The sequence below is a fragment of the Aegilops tauschii genome, chromosome 6 (assembly GCF_002575655.3).
Source record: "Aegilops tauschii subsp. strangulata cultivar AL8/78 chromosome 6, Aet v6.0, whole genome shotgun sequence".
Lineage (NCBI taxonomy): Eukaryota > Viridiplantae > Streptophyta > Magnoliopsida > Poales > Poaceae > Aegilops > Aegilops tauschii.
Genome location: NC_053040.3, coordinates 408,041,076 through 408,065,626, shown reverse-complemented (window position 1 = coordinate 408,065,626; position 24,551 = coordinate 408,041,076). Strand labels below are relative to the sequence as shown.

At 43.3% G+C, this 24,551-nt stretch overlaps 1 protein-coding gene and 1 long non-coding RNA gene across 4 annotated transcripts; one reads left to right on the top strand and one right to left on the bottom strand.

Annotated features, from left to right (window-relative positions):
• Positions 1-5,959: 5,959 nt before the first annotated feature.
• Positions 5,960-10,647, top strand: LOC109766094 (uncharacterized). The gene is made up of 4 exons (XR_012188007.1): positions 5,960-6,302; positions 7,300-7,395; positions 9,179-10,068; positions 10,203-10,647. It is a non-coding gene; the product is annotated as an uncharacterized lncRNA (long non-coding RNA).
• On the bottom strand, positions 7,899-16,012 carry LOC109766093 (MADS-box transcription factor 57). Of its 3 annotated transcripts, none has more exons than XM_040392771.3 (9): positions 15,840-16,012; positions 15,537-15,752; positions 13,261-13,336; positions 9,201-9,262; positions 8,832-8,931; positions 8,706-8,747; positions 8,519-8,602; positions 8,270-8,433; positions 7,899-8,183 (listed from the first exon to the last, which is right to left on the bottom strand). In XM_040392771.3, exons 2-9 carry the CDS (start codon positions 15,716-15,718, stop codon positions 8,165-8,167), a joined length of 729 nt encoding a protein of 242 aa, XP_040248705.1. In that variant the 5' UTR covers positions 15,719-15,752; positions 15,840-16,012; the 3' UTR covers positions 7,899-8,164. The 3 variants fall into 3 exon arrangements, with proteins under 3 accessions (XP_040248705.1, XP_040248704.1, XP_020180450.1); XM_040392770.3 differs by having other exon boundaries at positions 15,537-15,744; XM_020324861.4 differs by having other exon boundaries at positions 7,899-8,180; positions 15,537-15,744.
• Positions 16,013-24,551: the final 8,539 nt, after the last annotated feature.

Below are 24,551 nucleotides of genomic sequence, written 5' to 3'. Positions count from 1 at the left end.
AAAGCAACTTGGGAAGGCTAGAGATCAAGATTCTTGTGGTTGGATTGAAATATCTTGGTCTCAACACATGAGTAGGTGGTTCTCTCTCAGAAAATGAATGCTCGAAGTGTAGGCACGTTCTGAGGGCTCTCTCCACAAATGGAGGATGGGTGGAGGGATATATATAGCATCCACACAAAATCTAACCGTTACACACAATTTACCAAACTCGGTGGGACCAAATATTGAAACTCGGTCAGACTGATTCAGTTCAAAATGTGAACGTTAGGCTTTTCGGTGGGACCGACATGTTAACTCGGTGGGACCAATTGTGTTAGGGTTAGGGTAAAACCTCAACTCGGTTTGACCAATTACACAAACTCGGTGAAACCGATTTTGGTAATAAGCAAAACAGAGAGTTGGTCAAGCAAACTCGATGGGACCGATTGCATACCTCGGTGAGACCGAAATAATTGCAACAGGCAACAGAGAGTTTGCAAGCCCATCTCGGTGAGACCGAGATCGCATTGGTGAGACCGAACTGATTAGGGTTTCTGGCAGTGGCTATGTCAAATGAACTCAGTGGCACCGGATAGATCAAATCGGTGGGCCAAGTTTGACTTTAGGTTTAGGACATATGTGGAAATGAGAAAATGGTTGAGGGCTTTGGAGCATATCACTAAGCACTTTGAGCAAGCAAGCCATTAAGCAACACCTCATCCCCTTTTAATAGTATTGGCTTTCCTATGGACTCAATGTGATCTTGGATCACTAAAATGAAAATGTAGAGTCTTGAGCTTTTGCCAATGTTTGTCCTTAGCATCTTGAAGGGGTTTCACATCCTCTTGTCCATGCCACTCTACTGTTGAACTCATCTGAAATATACTAGATGAAAATATTAGTCCAACAACAGATATGTTGACATTAATTACCAAAATCACCCAGGGAGCACTTGTGCTTTCACCTTTGCATTCGTGTTGTCATCACCGTTCATATCCAGTCTCGCCTTGTGGTCCAATCATATTTTGCCTTCGCCACATAGGCTGTCTTGCCATGCATTTCGTCATAGGCTCATGGCTAGAGTCAAAAATGGGAGAGAAAAATATGATGTCCTACAAGAGAAAATATTGCTAAATTGGAAATCAATCAACAATAAATCAATAATTTCTTTAATCAATTAAGGGCTAAAACATGCACTCAGTTACATGTACAATATAATCTAAGCATCCTTGTTCCAAATTATGAGAACACCATGAATAGAGCGACGAATTGTTTCCTCCTCTCTTCCTACACATCCAAAAGTGAGGCGGAGTGGTTCCCTACTTCAACACCGGCTCTTTACTCCGTTCATCGCTACGATGGTGGCGACAGGCTTGGGGATCCTCGTCTCTTCAGGTCTTTTATTATCTAGATTCAAGAATAATTATTTGAAGTTCGGTTAGTGTCGACGTCGCCCCTGCAAATAATGATTTTCGGTCCACCGCCTCTACAATGTTCTATAATGTCGTCAATGATATGCATATCTGTGTCCCTGCAAGGTCATCAAGGCGCCGATGGAGATCTTGATGTTGGTCATGTTTCTCTGGCTCCGCCCACGTCACGCAGGAGGTTCCTCTAGCGTCGTCAGGAAGCGGAAGTCCTTGTGTTGGAGGTGTAGCCATCGACGCCAATATCATTCAAGACCGTGGAAATGGGTTGCCAGCTCCATGGACATGAAGGTCGCAAATACAAGAGAGGTGTAGAGTTTCACTGACCGATGACCTATAGCGACAAGCTTGCTGTCCTTCGCGGTGTCGCGTGTTTAGAGGCTTAAAAATTCAAAATGCAACTTTGCTACTATGGCTCTCTCTTGGATCTTAGTATGATGGAGCCTTTTTTCTCCCCCTACGCCCGACGCTATGGGATGACAGTGGCTGAAGTTTTCGCCGATCCATTGGTGGTTGCAGGGACAAAGATTTGCAGCAATTTTCCTTTGTTAGGTGTGTTTCCGGTAGATGTTGCATGCATATGGGAGCCGGTGTACGACAGTTCTTCACCGCGGAGATCAGTTGCACGGTCGTGTTCGGTGATTGTGTATGTCCTGCCCGACGACGCGCATATGGCGTCTAGCATGCGACAGCCCGTATTTGCCACGCCCTGAAGTGGGCCTGCTCCTAGCAGCTCAATTGATAGACATGGCATCAGACTCTCAGCGTATGGATTGTCATGGCGGGTGTGGTGGTGCACGAGCAGTCTATTCTGGCTTGTTTGATACCGTTGCGGCCGCGCATGATATGGCGGCACAGATCAAGACTGATCTGATGCCTAATGGCAGATCTTTGAAGTTTCAGCGGTTGTCGATGCGGTGGTGGTTGGTAGAGTGCAGCTCTCATCCGCTCCAAGCCTTTGGAAGGCATGCCACAATTGGTGGGCGTTTGGGCGGCTACGGATATGACTTGCCGCATAGGGTGTGGTTGTGCAGCGGCGTGGTGCGAGTTCTAGCCGAGCCCATGTAGTTGATGGGATCATGGAAATTGGTGGCAGTAACACATGATTAACCTCGATTTGGTGGTGCTTCTTGAGTATCTTGTCTCGAACTTCGGGATGAAAACTCTAGGTCTAACCCAAGTTGGTTATCCCTCGCAGTGATGGAGTTTTTGTATCGTTACCTTGTTGAAGACATTGGTCGCACCTATCTTGTTGAAGACATTGCTTGGACCCATCTTCAGGTTGAAAACCTAAAATCTGACCATTGGTGATTGGATCCGGTGACAGCGACGCTTGATCATTGTTCCCTTAATGAAAGGGTTGTCATTGAAGAACTTTTTCGTTGTCCTTGTGGTCTCAAGAGATGATTGGTGTTGATATGGTTGTTGCTTTAGTTTGTCAATCCTTGTTTTGATTGTAGTTTTTTTTCCTGGCTTGGGTGTAGGTTTGGTCTTATATGACCTTTTGCCAGCGTGTTATTTGTGTGTGTCCATTGATATTGAATGTGTGCATCCTCGCTATACAGATCGGATGTATGCTCATTGTGTTTGTATCTCCTTGATGCTTCATTTTTTTTGAAACAAGGCAAAAGATTTGCCGATCCAAAGTCCAAATCCTATTTTGAAGGACAAGCCAGGCAAAGAACTTGCACCTTGGGGGTGCCCAAACCTTCCAAACTGAGTGAACAAGATCTGACTTAGTGAGTCCCTCAAACTGAGCCCTGTAAGCTGAGGAAGTAGAGTACACCCCATCCTTGGTGAACTTTCAAATGATGGAATCTTCTGTGTCATCAGTTAAAGAGGCCATGGAAACCTTCTCCCAAAGGTTAGCAAATTGCTGGACGTGTGCGAGCGACATGCCATTGGAGGTGTCAATGAGAGAGATCCAGTTGTTGTTGGTGAGGGTTTGCTGGATGGACGAATTCTTGTTGCGTGAAATGGCAAAGATGCCCGGTGCTAAGTCACGGGGACACAAGTCGTTTAACCATGGTGAGTTCCAGAATCTGGCTGTGCGCCCGTTGCCCCCATTAACCATTGTAGCAGCAGCAAAAAAGATACAATAGTCTCCGGTGCATGGAGATCCCATGCCTATCCAAGGCTTGCTTTTGTCCACCCACTCAAACCATAGCCATCGAAGACGGAGGGCCTTAGCAATTTGTCCAGATTGAGCATGCCTAGTCCGCCAAACTGTTTAGGCTTGCAGACGAGATCCCAATTAATCTTGCATTTCCCTCCCGAAACTTTGTCGGTTCCAGCCCAAAGGTATGCACGCCGAAGGCTGTCAATTGCGTTTAGCACCTCCACGGGGATGTCGAGAGGCGTGAGGTGATAAATCGTGGCCGTGAGGACCGCTTTAACGAGAACCACACGCCCAACACTGGCAACACGTCTTCCCTGCCAAGGAGGGAGCTTGTTGGCGACCTTGTCAATGAGAGGTTGAAAGTGAATATTTTTTAGGGACTTGACTGACAGCGGAAGACCAAGGTATCTCATCGGAAAAGCGGAGCGCACCGCCGGGAAGGCTTGCAGAATGTCATCCAGATTTATGTTTTCACACCGAATGGGAGCCACCATACTTTTAGCATAGTTAGTAACCAGACCGGTCACTTCTCCGAAAGCGGTTAAGGAGGAAGCAAGAAATTGGACGTCCTCTCTCGTGGGTCTGACAAAGATGGCAGCATCGTCTGCGTATAAAGACGTCCTGATGGTCGGTGCTCTTCCAACTATAGGGTGGAGATGCCCTTGTGAGGTGGCCTTGTTGAGAAGGTGGTGCAGGGGGTCGATAGCCAGAACGAAGAGGAGCGGGGATAGCGAGTCTCCCTGCTGGAGTCCACAACCGTGCTTCATTGGGTCGCCCACCACCCCATTGATCAAAACCCTCGAGGTGGCCGTGAAGAGGAGTGCAGAAATCCAATCTTGAAATCTGGTCGAGAACCCGAGGTGTCTCAATAGGTCCATAAGGAAGTCCCATCGCACTGAGTCGAAAGCCTTCTTGATGTCAAGTTTGAACAGCAGGGTTGGTGTACGGGATGCTTCATTTTTAGTCAATAAAACCCATCCTTGAGTAGGTTGTCTCTCTGGATTTTGAGTGAGAAGCCACGTTCGCCGTATTTTGCTGATTTTACGAATATAAACGTGCCTGTTCTCTCAAAAACTCAAAAAGGTAGACATATCAAACGTCACGAGTAACAGCATATAAACAGTCGCCGGTGATCCCTGCACCTGAAGCACAATACTCGCCGCACCCATTCGAAGCTTGCACCACCACCTCCGTACTCGAATCTGATTCAACGTATACGCTGCGCATTACCAAAAGGGAAAACATATGGGCTGCGCGGGGCCACTCCTCGAAAAATCTGGAGTCACTGCACGCTGATGCAACGTAGGGCCTACAAGGCCAGACTTCTTCATGTTCATCTTGCTTCACATCGTTTTCAGTGGCCAACAAGAAGCCGTGAGATTGTAAGCATGATCTTGACAGACGCCCTAGATGAGATCTTTTGATTGCAACGCGTTCGGCAAGGAGAAGTATCTGCCAAAGGATATCAGGCGCCGCCGGTTACCATCATTTGTTGCAGTAAGACGTGTTGTCGTTATCACGGGCCACCAGCTACAGAAAAGAACTTTATCAAAAAAAAAAGCTACAGAAAAGAAGAAAGTAGACATTTTCCTCCTTCAGTTTTGTTCCTACCATCTCGACTCTGTCAAACAAACAGAAAAACTCTGTCTTGACAAGAGCTAAAGCGAAGGCGAGCGTGATAATTCTGTCGGCAGGTCTGCATTTTGGCTGATGCAGTGGCGATGAGCACTGTGTACAATGCGGCGGCCGGAAGCGGTATTGCTGATTTCAAAGGCCGCCGACGCAGCGAGCGACTGCACGTAGTTTGCCGGCTTGCAGGGTTGGTGGTTTTGGCTTACTGCCGACTAAAACCGCTTGTTTTACGGCCGACTAAAACCGCTTGTTTGCCTCATTTCATGGTCGAAGTGGTATTCTGGAGTTTGCGGCAACCGGGGATTATCCCATTTGATTAACTTCATGGCTTATGTAAGATGAAGCTGGTCACACCAAATCCGTGGTCATGCATGCAAAAAGACAAGCGGTTTTTGTGTGCCTTTTACCCCGGTCATTATATCTAATCGAGGATCTTAATCCACGATTTCGATTCGTAATCCACTTACATGTTTCTCGAAGCTTCCAAGTTCCCGGGGCCGGCCATAAAGCTTCCGGGTCACCTCGGCCAGTTCGTTCGATCATCCACCTCCCATTATCGTGGTCCTGCGTAATCTAATCCTAGTTTACTCCTCCTAAAGACACCCTAATGGATGATTCTAGATCGTAATCGTAGTACAAGTTTCTCGAAGTTTCGAAGCTCCGGGGCCCACCCTGGCGCGTCCCCAATATTCAAACCGAGCCAGCAGAGCATATAGAAAGGCGGAGCCCCATTGGGCGAGGCGAGGGCGCGGCTTTCCCGTTGGCCAACCCGCGCTCCGGCCCCCGACACCTGTTCCATTTAAAATGCGCGCGCCGACGTGGCCTCGTGCGCGGCCACTGACCCCCGTCGCCTCGCCGAGGCCCGCAATTAACTAATCCCCAAATCCAAATCTCTCTTCTCCCGGCTCCCCTCTCGCCGTCGCCGAAAGGCCAATTCTCTCTCCACCGCGTCGTCATTCCCCTCCCCGCCTTTTTTCTATCCCCCACTTGGGCTTCTGGATCGGCCCCGATCCTTCCAGACACTTCCGCTCCCCCGCTATAAAAGGCCGTCGAGCGCCACCAGACCCACCATCGGCGCTCGCACGCACGCACCCAACAACCCCCGTTCTGGCCGGATGGTGGCTGGGGCTCGCGGAGGACTCGAGGTACAGCTTCTGCTTTTGTTCTCTTACTACGTTTTGTGTTTGAGCTGCTTGTGCTGCGGTGGCGTGGGGATGCTAGATCTGGCGGTTCGAGTAGGTTTCATTCATCGGTAGGGTTTGAGCTTGGAGCTTGGAATCCACGAATTTGGCTGCAGGCTGTTTAATTTAAATGGCATTTGTAGCTTAGATTTAGATTCATGTATTGCAGGGGATTAGATGAAAGCCTGCAATGCGGATTGTTTTTTCACTGGAATTTGAGCGGTATGGTTCAATTTTTGTACTCTCGGAAAGCTAAATTTCCGGTGCGCTAGCACTTTCAGGTGTACTAGTGCACTAGACCACCCAACTTTCTGAAAAAAACATAATAAATAAATAGCAGCATTCACACAACGTGCATGAATTTCTTTTGTTTTTATTCATTTATAAAAAAATGCAGCATTAGAAAAACATGTATGCGCCGTGCTACATATTTTCATATGTCTGAGTTCGAAACAGAATTCCAAAAGGAGAAGGACAAACGCATCTCTGAATACTAACAGCAGGATAATATTCAATCCTTATAAATTTGTGAAAAGAATTTGGATCTGAACTTTCAATCCTCATTGTTTGTTTGTGAAGTTGTGAAAAAGAATTTGGACCTGAATTTTTGTGACACAGTAAATGCCTATTATCTCCATGCCATAAGTTAATTTCAGATATATTTTTGTTCATATTTTTTAGCCGTGTTTTTCATGAGTAGTACACATCAGGGCGCTATCTATATCCTTTGCTGCCATTTAACAATAAGTAGCTAATATCCCCAACTCTGACGATGCACTAGTTTTAGCACTATGCTGGCTTCATTTACACTTTGTATGAAGTAGCAATCTCCCCGTTTCCGTTGTCAGTTGTTTAAAGTCGCAGTGCACGTTTAATTCACTTTGCTGCTGTATATCAAATTATCAATTAGTTGACATCGGCTACGAAATATTCTAATGCTTATGGTCTGTCGCTTGACCAGATACGCATGTGGCGGCACCGAGCATGAGGCAGCAACTGCATTACTTGCGGGGAAGGTGCAAGTAGGACACCTGCATTACTTGCAAACAAGGCGCAAGTAAGACACTGAAATGTAGTATAATTCTTCATCTCAATATGTATAACCTTAATGGGTCTGATCGTGACACCAAGCTATTGTTCCACGACTGACCATTTTCGGCATGTATTACTGAGTGTTAACGAGAATCTCGTTGGACTAATTTTTGTTTGGGGGTGTATGTGGTGCTAGAGTTCACCTTGGTGGAGCCTCTCCTTCACCCTTGCATGTAACCAATGGTTTTTATACGTTTCCATCATAGATCCATGCTTTCTGAATTTTGGACATTGTTGTACTTGTGAAGCACTCCCTCTTTAGTGATCTAAACGGTCTTATATTAGTTTACAGAGGGAGTACTTCCACAAGTAATGAAGATTGAAGAACGTTGTAATTTTCCGTGACCGCACTATAGGATCCAGGTGGAATGTGGGAACTGAAATCTGCTAGCATCGACTTGAAGTATCAACCAGCCTAATTATTACTTCATAGAAGAACTAGAAAAATTAATGCTGATTGTACACAGCTATCGATACACAATTACTTTAATGTCATGTGGGCATAAGCATAAAAATTATGATGTTACAACTAGTATCATTACAACAACCATTATGTCACAACTTCAATATAATATAGCCCCTGGCAGCATAATCTGTCCTGTCTGTAGTCTGTGCACTTTTCTTTATGGGCTAGTATAGCGCACAACCTGCTACATTATCCAACTCCAAGTGCTCTGAATCATGATTTGATATTTTTGATTACCACGACGTTGCCCAGATTGTATTAGATCGTCTTAGGACAGTTGAAGTCTGCTACATTCAAAAGCATATGTCCTTGATTAGGTGTATGTATACTTCTTGGGATAATCCAATTTTGGATGCTAGAAGAGAATATTTACCCCAGTGCTGGAGCGCCTGTTTCGGAGTGCTCCTGTTCGTTTTGTTGTGCCTGGCTCAGTTCAAGATTAGCAGGGATATTTGCGTCTTGTACAATACGAAAGCTGAAGGGAGTGCTAGAGCTTTTATTTGCATCAGTGGCACCTCCCGATTCACAGCTCTGAAGCTGAAATTAAGTCATTAGTTTAGCTTATTTCTGATAACGTGCCATCATTTGACTAAAGTTTTTGACAAAGGATTGTGCACCAAACCTTTCTGCTCAGTTCCATTTTTTGTTGTGACATGATGTTTAATCTACGACACAGTTCCGTGTTTTCCTGGTGGATTAGACTTCCCTGTTGCAGAGTTTGTTTAGAAGTTAAAATGTTAGTAGAAACCTTCTATGCATGCAGAGTTCTTTGAAATAATATAAATAGGACATTAATTGTAAGGCCAAACCTTCCTGTGTAACTCTTCAATTTCACTTCTCAGAAGGTTGTCCTGTTTAATAGATTTTTGCTGCATTATTAGATTGAAGCAAACAGTAACACAAAATTACAGATGATGGATAACACATGTAATAACCTTCCTTGTTTTGATACTGCGTAAACTCATTTCGAGCCGATTCTCTAAACCCTGGAGATCTCTTACACCTAGGCTGGAAAGCTCCTCTCCCATCAGTTGCCTATAATCATGCAAAATAGTTTCTCATGGCATTTCATTAATACAGTTGAAATACTTCTAAGTATTGCTAGTAAAACCCTGTTGTGTGTAAATGGGAGTCACTTTCAATTTCCGTTTCATCATAGTGGTTACTGTAAATGTGTTCCCCCCCCCCCCCCCCCCCCCCCACCCCAATCTTGCCGTTTGATAATTACAGTATGTAGCAGTTACTTCCGCTTATATTAATTGGTGATTTATTTTCTTTGCAGAATTAATAGAAGATCACCATACTTGTGGCTTTCTTGCAAGTCGTGCAGTTGCTGCCTCAAGCTTGCTGCCTCCCTTTGCCAAAGCTATCAGAAAAAACATAAAGTTCTGTTAGTTTCCCTAAACTTTGAAAACATAAAGTTCTGTTAGTTTCCCTAAACTTTAAAACATGTTCTACAAAATTGATCTAGAAATGATTGGCTTACTGTGCTAATTTAAAGCAATATAATTACTCGACAACTGCATATGCACATGTTAGAAGCAAGGCAGTAGAATACTTATGTTTTCATCTACTGGCAGGTAGCAACACGTATAGATATATCACTCTGAATTGAGTTATGGACCAAACATTAAGAACTGCTCACTTTGTTGGCACATCCCATCTGTGAAATTACATATAAATTTATGTACAGCCAGTGCTCTCAGGGTATGGATTCAAATATTTTGGTGAAAGCAGAATTGCTGCTGTAACAGTTTTAGAAATATTATGCACATGGAGGATTTTTAATGTGATGGTGCGGCTGCACACCTATAAGCCTCCACCTTGCCCTTACCCTCTCTTCTAACCATTTAATTTAAGTAATCCCAACTAGTTCAAGCCTTACTGTACATCAACATGGCCTCATCCTGTATTTGCATGATTCCTCTGGAAGAAAGACAACATAATTTTCATTTTAAGTCATATCCTCTCAGTCTTAGGCAGCTACTATTTATGAACTTGGAAGCCGGCGCAGCAGGTATGGGAGGTAAGATACTTTGACAGATTCTGAGGTTCAGTATGTGTTGTTCGCTAATTTTGGTTGTCCACCTGTGCTACAGGATCTTCACAGAGTAGCAGGGTGTAGCAGAATCAGTGGAGCTCTTAAACGGGAGCAGCTGCGTCAAATGCTGTGTATGTCCCAGGCTTGCAGATCTACTTAACAGTCAACATATCTCATGTTTGGGCTCTGCTTCAGTGCTCAACTTTTGCAGATCTACTCTTTTACTCGTGTAAATCAGCTATTGTGTTGTGATATCACTTCCCAGGGTCCCAACTTTGACTTTATTTTCGAACAAGAGGTGGGGTGGTGGCTGTTCTTTGATGCCGAGCCGCTGAAGTGTGCTTCAGGAGGAAGGGCGCAACGGCGCAACGGAGTGTCAGTCTTCTAGTTATTGCAGTTACATGCACATGCCCAAGTACCAACTACCGACAGACATGTCTTGAGTAACAAGCATGTTATTCTGAAGCTGCCTGGCACTTTTGTACTAATATAAATTTGTATATATTTCTGTCCATGACTTCATCAGCAAGGTGCAATTTAGAAGGAAAAAATTGAGAGCTTGCCAAACTTAGGTATGTCCGATAGTCTTATCTCAGCCGTCTGTAAGAATTTCTAGTTAGGAAAGAAGAAAAGAGAGCAATAGTCTTTCTGTAGTTGTATGTACACTCTCTACGATTTTATAGACAAATTGCTGATGGTGTTTTTGCCCTTGTCTTGATGTTGTCTGTAACTTCTACCTGCAAACGGTATGTCCAAAACTAGAACCATTGTAGCACAAGTTATCTACTCCTTCTGTCCCATAATGTAAGACGCTTTTTGACACTAGTGTAGTGTCAAAAAAATGTCTTACATTATGGGACGAAGGGAGTATTTCATTGTCTGTAAATGATCAGAAGTATGTGATAGTGTTGTATTATGTCTTTAAAGACTACAAACCAAAATCTCCCTAACGAAAACCAAACTAACTAAGCAGAAAACAGAGAAAATGAAAGGTAAAAAAAAGGCAAAAGAAGGTTCTAAAGGGAGAAAGAGGCAAAAGAAGGTTCTAAAGGGAAAAAAGAGAGGCAAAAGAAGGTTCTAATAGTTCTAATGGTTCTAAACTAGATTTTGTTGCGTGATTCCCAATTTATCTGCACTTCATGATTTATGATAGGTCTAAGGAGTTCTCAGAACTCATCTGTCGGTATTGACCCCACTAAATTTAGGATCCTCAACCCAACACATAAACGTGGACACAAAGCTAGAGTCGAGTAGTCTATTTTGACTTGTGAGGGTCTTTGCAGCCTTCTCATTCCTTTAATCAAGATAACATTTTGAATGATCATGCCTGCACGCCTGAAAGACGTCGCAGTATCGGCAATAGGTAGCCAAACAACATCTTAGTTTTTTTCCGATAAAGGGCACTTTTATTAACTCAAAATGTAGCATCAAGATGATACAAAGTATAATGAGCATACACCTAGCTTCTACAGGACTATCTTAGTTAGAAATTAAGCAACCTTGACCCTAGAAGTTGCCCTCAGTTAAACCAACGTCACACGCATATCTGTCAGGAATCCTCTGATCATAGCCGAAATATTTGATAATTTGCCCCACTACCATGCAAGCGTACCTTAATTTCTGAAGTTCCTAGACAATGAATTACTACAAGACAAAGGTAATATTAGGAGGTAATGTAGTTTTTTTTTAAGATCACGCAAATTTGAGAAGAAAGAAAAGAAAAAGATTAACTCAGCCAACTGACTGCCACATAGAAAAATAAAAATACAAGACCATGGATGGTGGTTTTGCTGTTGTAGGGATTTGTTTGTATTATTATACCCACAAAGGGCAATCGCTAAAACTGAGTATACCCAGACAAATAATTGTACATTCTATCTACATTTTTGTCTATAAGTGATCTGGTATAACTATTGTCTGTACTATTGTATATGCCCTTACAAGGTGAACCAAAACATCTCTAACAAAAACTGAAGGAACTAAACTAACTAAGGAAAAAAGAAAATGAAAAAAGAAAAGAATTGGAACAAGATGGTTAGCAAGATAGGACTTCTTCTAAAGGATACGTAGATTTTGTCATGTGATTCCTAACTGATCTGCACTTTATGGTAGGTATTTAGGTTCTCAAAATCTTATCTGCCAAGACTCGGAGATCGAACCAGTAAATTTCAGCTCAAACCAAACACACAAACATGAGCAAAGCTAGCATCAGAGTAGTCAGTTCTAATTTGTGAGGGGTCTTTCCGGCCTCCTCACTGCTTCAAACAAGACACATGGTGAATGGTGATGCATGCACGCCTGAAAGACACCACAGTCAGTGGCAGAGGTAGGAATCAAAGATAACCAGGGCCAAATGACTTAAATTTTTGGTAAGAGAGGCCAAACATGTATTTTCTTGAAATCTAAGCGACTAAAGACACAAAACAAGCATATATATGCACAAACTTAGAATAATGGGGAGAGCCCTGGCTCTTGCCAAACCCCCTGTCTCCGCCACTGACCACGGTACCGGCGAGACAACACCATCTTAGTTAGAGAAGAAATTAAACCAGTTTGTGGGATGCTGAAAACGTAGAAGTAGGAAGTAACACAGGAATATGATAGAAATGAATGTGCAAAACAGAGGACTGGAATAATATAAAATTTATGTAAAGTTGCACGCTTGGTTCATAAGAATAAGAAAAACACATGAGTCCACACAGGCAAATCACATGAAAAGTTTAATTATAATGTTATTACGCCACTTCTCATACTTTATGCGTAAAAATTCTAAGAGGAGGTCCAAGCGGATTGTAAAGTTCACGCACTTTTCCTTTGAAAGTGCGATGAAAGGACATTTTCCTCTACCTTTCCTTTTGTTTCATATCTTTTGAACCGAACGGATGAATAGTGCTGCTAAAGGAGAACTTTCTATTTCTATATCATTTATACTTTAATTTTCTATGAACCCGAGAAGCCCTAGAAGGTGCCCTCAGCCAAGCCAATGGCACATGCACATGTGTTAGCAACTCTCTGATCGTAGTCATCTTCTTTTAACTACTCCCTCCGTTCCTAAATATAAGTCTTCGTAGAGATTCCACTATGGACCACATAGGCACATATGCAGCAAAATAAGTGAATCTACACTCTAAATGCATCTATATACATCCTTATGTGGTCCATAGTGGAATCTCCACACAGACTTATACTCCCTCCGTTCGGAATTACTTGTCTCGCAATAGATGTATCTAGAACTAAAATACGTCTAGATACATCCATTTTCGCGACAAGTAATTCCGAACGGAGGAAGTATTTAGAACGGAGAGAGTACTATGCATGGATACCTTAATCTCTGAAGTTGCATTCACGCCAGGCTGCTCCTCTTTTGCCTTGGTATACCGGTCTATCACAGCTTTCATGCTGACATAGTAACATGCAAACAGGCAAAATAAAATACATCCGTCAGTCTTTCATTTTCTGTACTTGCAGCTTCGAGGGGACAATAATAAGACATTTAAACTGTTAGATAAAACTTTATTTTCTAAATATGCACTATCTCTACAATGTTACAAACTATCGCCCACATGTTTACAAATGCACGGTATACTAAGATTTATTCCCTCCCTCCAAAATGAGAGTTGTGCTTTTAGTTCAAACAGAGGGAGTACTTCCTAAGTTGAAGAATGGTAACTTGGGGCTTGGTCTCTGTGTATGCGTAGAACAAGCAAGAATCATATGTCAGTTAACATGTTGACTGTTCACAATTTTAACCATTGAACTTTTCTTACATTGAACTGCCGTACTGGAGTTATTCATGATTTTCTCTTTCACTTCATGAGATGGGAGTATTGATCTCCCATAGATTAGTCTATATACCAACATAAAAGGGACGAGCTGTGTCGTATGATCCAATTAACCCATGCCATCTATAAATAATATATGGAACATTGCAGAATATAATTACTCATGCCCAAATTGATCATATAATTCTCTTTTACGTCTTGGCATTTCAATTCCATCACATTCTTTAAGTTCCCCTTAGACTGTACTATTGCACGTGGTGCTCCGCTAGGCCCTTTCTGTTGGTTACACATGTCAGTACATATTTAGTAAGATATATAATTCTCCTCTCATTTGTATATGTAAAAATATGGAATATTTTTTTCATAAAATGTGCATTGCACGTACATGCATGACTGCTACTCCCTCCGTTCCTAAATATAAGTCTTTTTAGAGATTTCAATATGGATTACATACGGATGTAATCCATATTGAAATCTCTAAAAAGACTTAAATATTTAGGAACGAAGTGATAGTTCATAATCATTAATGTTCCTTTATACCAAGAGTATATCATGACCAATATGTCTCTAATTTCCAAGGATCATGAACAAGTCCAGGTTTAGAAGAAATATCAATTTTTTACATATATTAAGATAGTTGTAAATCAACAATGATAAGTCCGATGGTGAACTAAAAAAACTTGTGCACCCTCAGAAAATCTTGCGAATAAGTTCTTGTTACCTACCATTGGATCTCTTTTTCGTAAAAGGAATGCAGTAGGGGAAGCCCCTAGAGTGATTTTTGTTTTCGAAAGAATAAGAATCCAAATTCACATCCACTCCACTAACCAAAAATGAGTTAGTTCCCTAAAAAAACAAAGTGAGTTAGACTCACTTCTTATATTGGTCATTCAATGACCTTTGTACCCCTTACTCTCTCTCTCTCTCTCTCTCTCTCCCTCTCTCCCTAGAGATGTGCGCGTGAGTTAGTAGTTAGTTTCTACCCTAAAAACCCACGCTCCGATCTTGGTAGCGTCGCGACCATCCCACATGTCCACTACTTGTCACCTTCAGATCCACCGCCGCATTCCTTCTCGTTGACCCACAATCCTATATCGGCCCACTAGTCATACCCCCTTGTTGCGCCATCTCACAAGTCCCAAACAAATCCCATGGTACCAAATCCCTTCACTTTAAGCCTAGGGTGCATGAGTGCATCTCCGGCGTCGGTGACCCCATCATGAATCCCTAACCCACGATCTCTCTAGCAAGGTCGTGGATCTCGACTTCGTTGACCATGACCTCTCTCGCCAGGCCGTGGATCTCGGCTTTGCCTCTGTCTTAGCTCACGTCGCTGGGGGATCCACCTCGTAGATCTGAAGGATCTCCGGCGACCGTGCCCCCTATCAAACCTGATGAAGAAGGGGATCAAGAAGCAATAGTTTTTTCTTTCAAAAAGGGGATAACCCCGGCCTCTGCATCATACGATGCACACATCCATAGAAGCAATAGCTGGAACACACCGACTAGATTTTAAGAAAATTCTTTGCAACTGCAACTCAAGCAAATCCGTTGAAAAAAATAACTGTAGTGGTAAAGAGAGAGATATCCCTCAACTGATCTATATACACATCTTAGTAATATGACATAATAACTAGCTAATGAGAAGAGCAAGGGATTTCTTCTGTTATTTTTCGAAAAAAAGAAAGAGAGACAAGAATATGGGAAGCAGGCGGTGCTAGTACAGAAAACGGTCAGAAGATAACCTAATTAACCAAAAGCGATCAGAGGATCCGCATAGCACATGAGACATATATTATGTGAAACGAATTAATTACTTGGTGCTGGAGAACTCATGGAGCCTGCCGGTGCTGGAGAAGACGACGAGGCCGACCTCCGCATCGCAGAGGATGGAGAGCTCCTTGGCCTTCTTCAGCAGCCCGCCCCGCCGCTTCGAGAAGGTCACCTGCCTGTTCGTCGAGTTGTCGATCCTCCTGATCACTATCTTCCCCCTCCCCATCCCTCTCAGATCTAAGAGCTAGCAGGCTGAAAACCTAGATCAAGTTAGAGAACACCATGAAGAAGGCAAGTAGATATATAAACACCGACCAGAACCAGTGATAGATACACAAGGGAAGTACCGGACTGAGAAGAAGAAGAAGAAGAAGAAGAAGAAGTGTATGGGGGCTGATCTGATGTGGGGAAGGTAGAGCTTCTAATATTCGTCTAACTAGTTGTACCTAGTACCTAAGAGAAGGAGAAAGCAAAGCGCTGCTTAGGTTTTATATATGCAGGAATGGAGGCAAGAGTGGCTGAAATAGCACTCATTCTCTACACCAAGCTACTCACTGGGGCCGGCCGGTTACCTTAAGTAGGTTGTGCGTAAGGGCACCTGGCTACAGCTAGCGTGTTAGGGCATCTACAGCCGGACTGGGCAAATTTGGCCCCTCAAACATCTATGAACACGCTCGATCAATGTTTAAACATTTTTCGTTTTGAGTCCTTATTTATCCGTACGCGCAACCATGTTCTTATTTTTTTCTCCTATACTTTTGATTACGTGCGTGTGATTGCTGCGATGGAGAGAGAGAAAGAAAAGAAAGAAAAAAGATGGTCCATGATGGGCCAAACCCCATGTGGTAGACGCAGGATCACTGACCGGACACCCGGGCACTCCCCATATTGCTCTTGTATCCTAGATACATCCTCTCTTTTTTTTTGTGTGCAAAACTCTTTCTCATTTCTAATGTATAAGTTGTATACAAGTCAAATGTTTTAGGTCTATCTGACCATCAGTAGACATTGCCAGCATAGATGCATCAAATTAATTTATTAAATATACATTGATATCCTGAAATTAATGTGTATATATATATATATATATATGTATCCCATATTTATAGAAATTTTTTCTTTCTAAGAGTGCTTTTATTGACTCATAACTTCAGATCAATTATGCGAGTTTATACCCCAGCTCTGCATAACTGAGATGCATATAACCGAAATGACAGACAACTGTAAAATGACAAAAAATGAACTAATTGCCTAAGGAGAGGTGGAGGGCTGATCCGCAGATTAATGCCATCCATGTTTGAAGAAAACTCTATTAATCACCTTGAGCATAACCCGGTCGATGTAGAATAGACCACGAATGAACCCAATGTGTATGCTAATAAATAAACCTACAATTTTTTTATTTTTTGCGGAAAACTATCGATCTATTCATCTTCAATCATGGCAGTACAACGAACACCAGAAATAATAAAAATTACATCCAGATTCATAGACCACCTAGCGACAACTACAAGCACTAAAGCGAGCCGAAGGCGCGCCGCCGTCATCGCCCCTCCCTCGCCGGAGCCAGACACAACTTGTTATAGTGGACAGTCGGGAAGTCGTCGTGCTAAGGTCCCATAGGACCAAAGCCCCAGAACAACAACCGCCGCCGATGAAGATAATTTTAGATCGAAAGGATCCAACCTGAAGACACACGAACAAAGACGAACAAAGACCGGATCCGAGCAGATCCACCAAAGACAACCATCGACCAAATCTCGCGAGATCCGCCGGAGGCACACCTCCACACGCCCTCCGACGATGCTAGACACACCATTGGAACGAGGGCTAGGCGGGGAGAACCTTATTCTATCTTCAAGAAGCCGTCGTCGTCTCGTCTTCTTGAGCAGGTCACAAACCCTAACAAAACTTGAAGAAGCACATGAAAACGGAGCCCTCCCGCCGGCAAGGGTCGGGATCCACCGTGCACCCATGGCCCTAAGGCCACAGGAGACGTGGGAGATCCACAGCGCCGCCGACGGGAGGCAGAAACCCTAGCCGCCTTTTCTTGGAGGAGGGACAAAGGGAGGAGACGCAATTGTCTGAATTGATTCTGAACTCCAATATGTTAAATAAACCTACAATTGAGGGAAGTAATTCTTCTTATTAAACACCATATCATTTTTTTTGCAGAAAACACTATCATTTTTACATAGCTAGAGCAACCAAATCAAAACTAAAAGCCCCGCCTGAATAAGGACTCGAAGATTATGACCAAGGCCATGTAGTCAAATACCAAACGAATGTGAAACACTACTCGTGGGTACAAATTAGAGGCCACTTCTTTTCTATCAAAAGTGCCCCTTGGACACTTGGAAGGTTTTATTCTAATTAACATGGGAGATGTCGACATTCCAACCAGCTTACCTCGTATTGTAATCTTGGCATGCGCTTACCTTTCCCTTCAAAGGCCGTGCGTACCAGATCGTGTGCCCGATGCAACTTAACTATAATATCAGTACGCTAATTTCTATACACATCAACGGCGCCATTCAGTGTTTCTTTCCATTTTAGTAGCACCTGTCAGCTGGACATAATTTCATAAGGGTAAAAGCTATGACGAGGTTTTTTTATTTCTTAATAGGTTGGGAGTATGTGCTAATGCAACCATCTTATATTAGTGTGAGACGTCACTGTTCAAATCCAGGATGATCAAAGTACAAAATTGCACAAAGATCCTCGAGTCCTCCCTCCCCTCTCTCCCTCTGGAAATCTTAAGATTCTAAAATCATGGAATTACAATGTCATGCCCATTCCATCCCACATGACTCAATGGGAAAAAAAGAGAGAAGATTCTTTCAAAAAGAATAGAGTGGATGCAAGTATTTCAGTGAAACATAATACAAAGGAACCCTCAACAAAAAAAATTATATGTTCGACCCTAAAAATCACACAACCCACATATGAAAAGTTCCTAGGAATTTCAATTGTCCAAAAATCCTATAAAAACATTTGAATTAAAGTGATCAAACGTAAGAAAAAGAATCAGTAGCAATTCCTTGAAGTGATGTTTTGAAGACTGACTCGGTCTTATGGATGTAACTTTCATCACCGGTTGATCAGCATGTGCATAATATCCAAGAAAATAAATTATATTGGAAATACATATCAGAACAAATCTATACATATGATTTCATGTTTTTTTGGTCCACATAATTTAAAATGACATTAGCAAATAGTCCTTATTTCTAAAGTTTTAAAAGTTTGACTGAAAGTTACTGAACTTCGCACCAAAAACATTTACGAGTGTCGACACAGAAAATCGAATAGATTATGTAGCAGCGTCATTGCATAGCATAATCACTAACTTCCCCGCCGATTCTAACTTTGACCCAAAATATAATTATTAATATATGTACTATATGTAACAAAAATATATGATTGTAAACTTCGTCGCCCCCGCATGGGCGGCCAAGGGGCCCTAACCTTAGCCGTCGGCCACTCCCCCTTCCATCCCTCCCCTCCGCCGCCACTGGACGAAGCCACCAGGCTAAGCCCGGGCGGCTGGCAGCGGTGGCGGAGGAGCCTCTCCTTCTCGCGCGGGAAGGTGGCACGGGGCACCCGGGCGAGCGGAAGCGCGTCCCCGGATCCGAGCATCCGCGGCGTTGCGGCACCTCGGATCGGCGGCGACGTGGAGGGCTTTGGTGGATTGGTCGGCTGCGGGCGTGGTTGGCCCTCTGGTCAGATCTGATCTAGCCAGAGTGGCTTGCTCGGTCCGCAGCAGCGGAGATCGGTGGTTTTTCGTGCGCATGATGCGAGATGGAGGTTTGTCGAGCGGATCCGGGTAAAAACCTCGTTCTCGGCTTGTTGCCAAGACCGGCGATGGCAGCACTCTTTTGTGTCGTTACCTTTTTGAAGGCATCGCCGTGGAGAAGCTCCAGACCTTTGTCCGCTACCTCCAGGGAAAACCCTATATCAATAGATCTGATGACGGCGGCGCTCTGGTGTCATTTTCCCCTTGGGGGCGTCATTCTTGGAGGCGTACACGGGCTCAAGGGACCAGTGGACGGCTTCTTTGATGGAGCGGTGCTTCATCTTACTCATTGATGGCGACGGATCTCAGCGGCGTGGCGCAGTGAAGACTCGGTGTCCGATGCACGAAGATGGACTCGCGCAGGAGGAGGACACTGTGTGGCGTCGATGGCAGAGAGGCCTCGCAAGGTCGGTGTGTTAGTTTCTGCTCTGAAGATGGATTGGTGGAAGACGGCGGCGACGACACATGCGAGTGCGTCGGACCGGTTTGTACCCCCAAACCAGTATGTGGCTCGGCTGGGGCCTCCGGCTTTAGATGTTAGGCTTTGATGCGATGTCTGTTTGGTATTAGGCTCGGACTATCGGCGCCCATCATCAAGTGGATAGGAGTAGCGATAGTTGTTGCTAAGATGGTGGCTTCAGACTACCTAATGCATTATTTTGTAAGGTCTTTGTGAATAATTAATAAAATGGCTGCATGCATCGCCCAGATGCATAGGCCGGGGATAATCCTCCTTAAAAAAAACAAATTCAATGATTATTCGACATATAACTCGTATTTTGTTAGTCGAAATGCTAGCCTAACTTAGGCTAAAAGTTTGATAGAGAAAAACCAGAACGGAAGTGAACGCCTCAGTTATATTTCTTACAATCCTATATATACTTATTCCCGACACTGAGGTACATGCATTTGCATTGCCATCGCCGCCATCATGCATGCACGTTGCACACACGGTGCCCATGATCACCACGCCGCGCAGGAGGGTGGAGGCACATCATATCCTCGTCCTTGTGCTCCGGAGCTGCCTGACATTGGTCAGCGAGCCCACATGATACCAAGGTAAGATGCACCAATGGCAGCTATGGATTGCTGGCATCGATGCTCAGAAGACTTTGTGGGTTCCCAGGTTTTGCTTTGAGGAAAGGGAAGGATGCTCGTGGTCTCTTTGAGGTTGGGGAAAGTGGCCTCCAAAAAATTTCTGCACGGAGGTGTCCGGACAAGTGTCAATCATTGCCGTATAATGAGCAACACCTGTCGAGAAAGGCTTGGGGATGCACGCGTGGGAGCCGCAGCGAACGTGCCGCCCACTCACCTGCCTCCACCGAGGACTGCGAGCCCACGTGGACCAACTGGGCGAGTGTCCGAAGAGAGATTCTCCGTTTGCCATCGCGAATGCTGAACGGAGATTTGTTGACTAAAAAGCTTGTAGAATCGATGGTTACTGTGGTAGCAACATATGTGTGGTAACATGCAACACTACATTTATTAAGCTATAGACTCATTTTATTTTGATATGTGTGATGTTACTCATACTACTAGTAACTAGCTATGTTAGGCTGGTCATAATGGGGAGTAACATATACTAGTATCATGCATATGATACTAGTGTATGCTACTACATTCATAGTGCATAGTATCATAAGATAGTATCATAGGTGGTCTCATTTATTGCCATGCATGACACATAGTAGCATAACATTTATTATGTTATTGTATCTACCTATGTTACTATGACTCTCTCACACTTCTTTAATTTTCTGCCACGTAAGCATGTTTGCGAGTCCCAAGTATATGATACTAGTTATGTTAGGCTGGTCACAATGGGCACGAACTTAGGAGTAACATCACACACTCCAATGCAACTTTGCTTATGTGGCACATATTAATGAAGAGAGAGCTGCTTGTGGTAACTAGCTAAGTTATCGGAACATCACACACTCCAAGAAACAATGAGTCTATGACGTAATAAATACATCGTTGCATGACACTACATACATGTTCCTACCCATTATGGAGGTAGTAACATAGTCTAGGGAAGTGTGTAGGTTACTAGCTTATGTTCCAGCCCATTGTGACCAGCCTTACCACTTTCCTCTATTTCTTTATTTATTGCTTGTCACATCATCTATTTTATCTAGATATGTGTGATGTTACTACATACGTTACTTCTACTGTGGGTAGTCTTAGAAGATGTCAAGCGGAGCTGCTGGGATGCGTCCTGTAGCAGTTCGACACATGTAGATTGATTGAGTGAAGACCCGAAAGGGAACGGAACAGTACGTCACATGTATGGGATTCATAAACTGAAGCAGAAGCAAAGCTCTCTTGGTCTTTTGATTGAATGATGGCCGGTGTGAGGGTGTTTATAGCCGGATATAGCTAATCCGAACTCACAAACGTCTACATACACATCTAGACATATCTATAGACAGTGTCTGATTACCCCTCAAATGTCCGCCTTCATAAATGGGTACCTCATTAACAGGGTGTGGCTCATAGGTGTGCAGACTGTGTAGTCCGCATAAGGCCCATAAATTTTGAGCCCCCCAAATTTTTAGATAGGCTATGTATATTTCTTCCTGGGCGCTAGTCCACGCATGGCTCTGGGCCGCTGGCGCGTCTGCGACTCCGAGCCTCCAGGCAGCTTGCTCGATGCAATGTCTCGATAGGAAATCAAACAAGATCGATCGCATCGAAAGGAAATTGGCAGGCGAGACAACGCATCGAGACCAGATCAAAATAGATCGCATCCAGAGCCAGCAAAAGGAGACATGGCGACAGGCGGGGCAACGAGCCTACTGCTTCCGAGTTCCGATTAACTTCGTCTTATCAACATGTTCCTCTTGCCAAAATAGGCAGATCAACATGTTCCTCTTGCCAAAACTTGCAGGGATCTAGTTTAACTACTCATGCCGGTTGCCGCTTGCTTGTCCTCCTGGTTAACTTCGGCTCCTACAGTCCTACTCCTTATTCCTAAATCCTAATTAATTTTTGGCAGGGATCGTTACTTGGTTAAAGAATGGTTGTTGCCTCCTTGGTTAAAGATCACATTATAGCAGTTCAACCAGACATGACACGAGACTAGGTGAGTTAGACGGTTCGTCTAATTGCCAAACATTGACGCATAATCTCCAATTGATATCTCATGTGTATCACTTCAATTTTATTTTATTCATCTTTGTATCTTAATACAGATTTGACTCGTCATGGAGAAACATCAGTCCGGTGCCCAGAAGCGTAAGAGAAAACAAAAAGAACAAAATTCAATTATTAAATCTTATAAAGGTGGTATGGACAAGTTTATTAGAAAAGAAGCATCACAAGCGTCATCCGGAAATCAGTCTCAGTCTGTTGATCCTTCTACCCTTGCACTTGGAATTGTTCCTTACAATGATTCTAGAGATGGTCAGACAGAGACAGATAATATTGAGGTAGAGGACGATCATATTGATGTTAACTTGAATAGTTCACCTCGTGCGTATGTTGATAATTCTTTTTAGTCTGATATATTTGATCCAAGAATACGGGATTCTCTTGATTCTAAACATATTGATATCTTAGCACAAAGGGTCCAAGAAGAGACTCATTAGTTACGAAAGGTCCTAAAGATAGATATTGTAAAAGGTTTATTGTAGTATTCTATACTAGATTTCTATCAAATGGGGAGAATTGTGATAGAGATTGACTTGTCTATTCTAAGGAACTCGATAGAGTCTTTTGCTTTGGATGTAAATTATTTAAAAAAGGTCATCGGAAAGGTCAGCTGGAAAATGAGGGTTGTAATGATTGGTCACATATGAGTATGGCCAATAGACTAAAAGATCACGAGACAAGTGTGGATCATGTTTTGAGTATGGCTAATTGGTATGAGTTGCGTAGTAGATTGAAAAACATCGAACTATTGATAAGGCTTCTCAACGACAACTTAAGAAAGAGAAGGCCCATTGGAGAAAGGTATATTCTGAATTGTTTGCATTGTAACATTTCTAGCCAAGCATAATCTGGCTTTCCCTGGTATTAATGGCAAGTTATATGAAGATAGCAATGGTAATTTCTTGGGTTTGGTAGAAATGTTGGCTGAATTTGACCTTGTTATTCAGGAGCATGTTCGACGTATTACAAATGACGAAAATCATGCTCAATATGTTAATCGTAAGATTCAGAATGAATTTCCACAGTTGCTTGCTTCTTCTATTAAGTCTGACATTATCAAGAAAATAAGGAGTTCAAAGTATTTCTGTCATACTTGATTGTACCCCTGATGCAAGTCGCCAAGAGCAAATGTCTTTAATTCAAAGATATCTGGATTCATCTTCAAATCAGGTTTGCATATAAGAATCCTTTCTATGATATCTAGATGTAAATGATACAACTAGACAAAGACTTTCTGATGTCCTAGAGAATGAGCTAAACTTCTTGATCTTGATATAGATATGTGAGAGGACAAGGTTATGATAATGGGTAAAATATGAAATGAAGGCATCAAGGGGTACAAAAGAAACTTTTGGGTGTAAATCCTAGAGCCTTTTATTCTGATTGTGGTTTTCATAGCCTTAATTTGACACTTTGTGATGTGGACAAGACTTGTGGTAGAGCAAAAGACCTTTTTGGAATCATCAAACACATCTATATTTTTGTGAATTCTACGAAGAAATGACATGTTTTGAAAGAAAACATATCAGGATTGACTCTCAAGTCTGTGTCAACTATGCGTTGGGAGAGTCGTGTTGAAAGTGTTAAAGCTATTAGATTTCAGTGTTCAGACATTCGGGAGGCTCTACTTTAGGTAACCAATATGTTCATACTGATAATGATGTAATTCCTTTAGGCTTTGACTACATCCAACTATAACATTTGTCAACTTTCTTTTAATTTCAAGTATCTAAAACTAATAGTGATCCAGGGACAAGAAGTGAGGCTCTAGTGTCGGTGTTCTGGGAACGGGGGTCCCCAGACTTGCGTGCCTGCGGCCCACGGCGTGGCTCTACGAGCGGGCCCGTACGACCCATCTTCACCAACAAGCTTTCAAGACCCTCGCGAGGGGCCAAGCCTCGCGAGGCGGACGACACAAGGCCTCCTCGGGAGCAGCCTTACTAGGCTGGCTCGCGAGGGGCGGAGAATTCAAGGCAAGGCAAACCTCGCGAGGTTCTCGTGACGTAAGCCATGACGATCGAGACCAGGAAGGCGTCAGGCGGGCGCCAGCACGTGCAGTGTCCTTGTTTCCTCTTTGGTGCTAAGGAGGCAAGCGCAGGCGAGGAGTACC

Bases quoted from the DNA above. Each gene is read 5' to 3' on its own strand.
- LOC109766093 (XM_040392771.3), bottom strand. From the start codon at position 15,718: ATGGGGAGGGGGAAGATAGTGATCAGGAGGATCGACAACTCGACGAAC. The intron at 13,337-15,536 runs GTAATTAATTCG...TTACTATGTCAG, and splicing joins CATGAGTTCTCCAGCACCAA to CATGAAAGCTGTGATAGACC. The intron at 8,603-8,705 runs GTTTGGCCTTAC...ACTCTGCAACAG, and splicing joins TTGAAGAGTTACACAGGAAG to GGAAGTCTAATCCACCAGGA.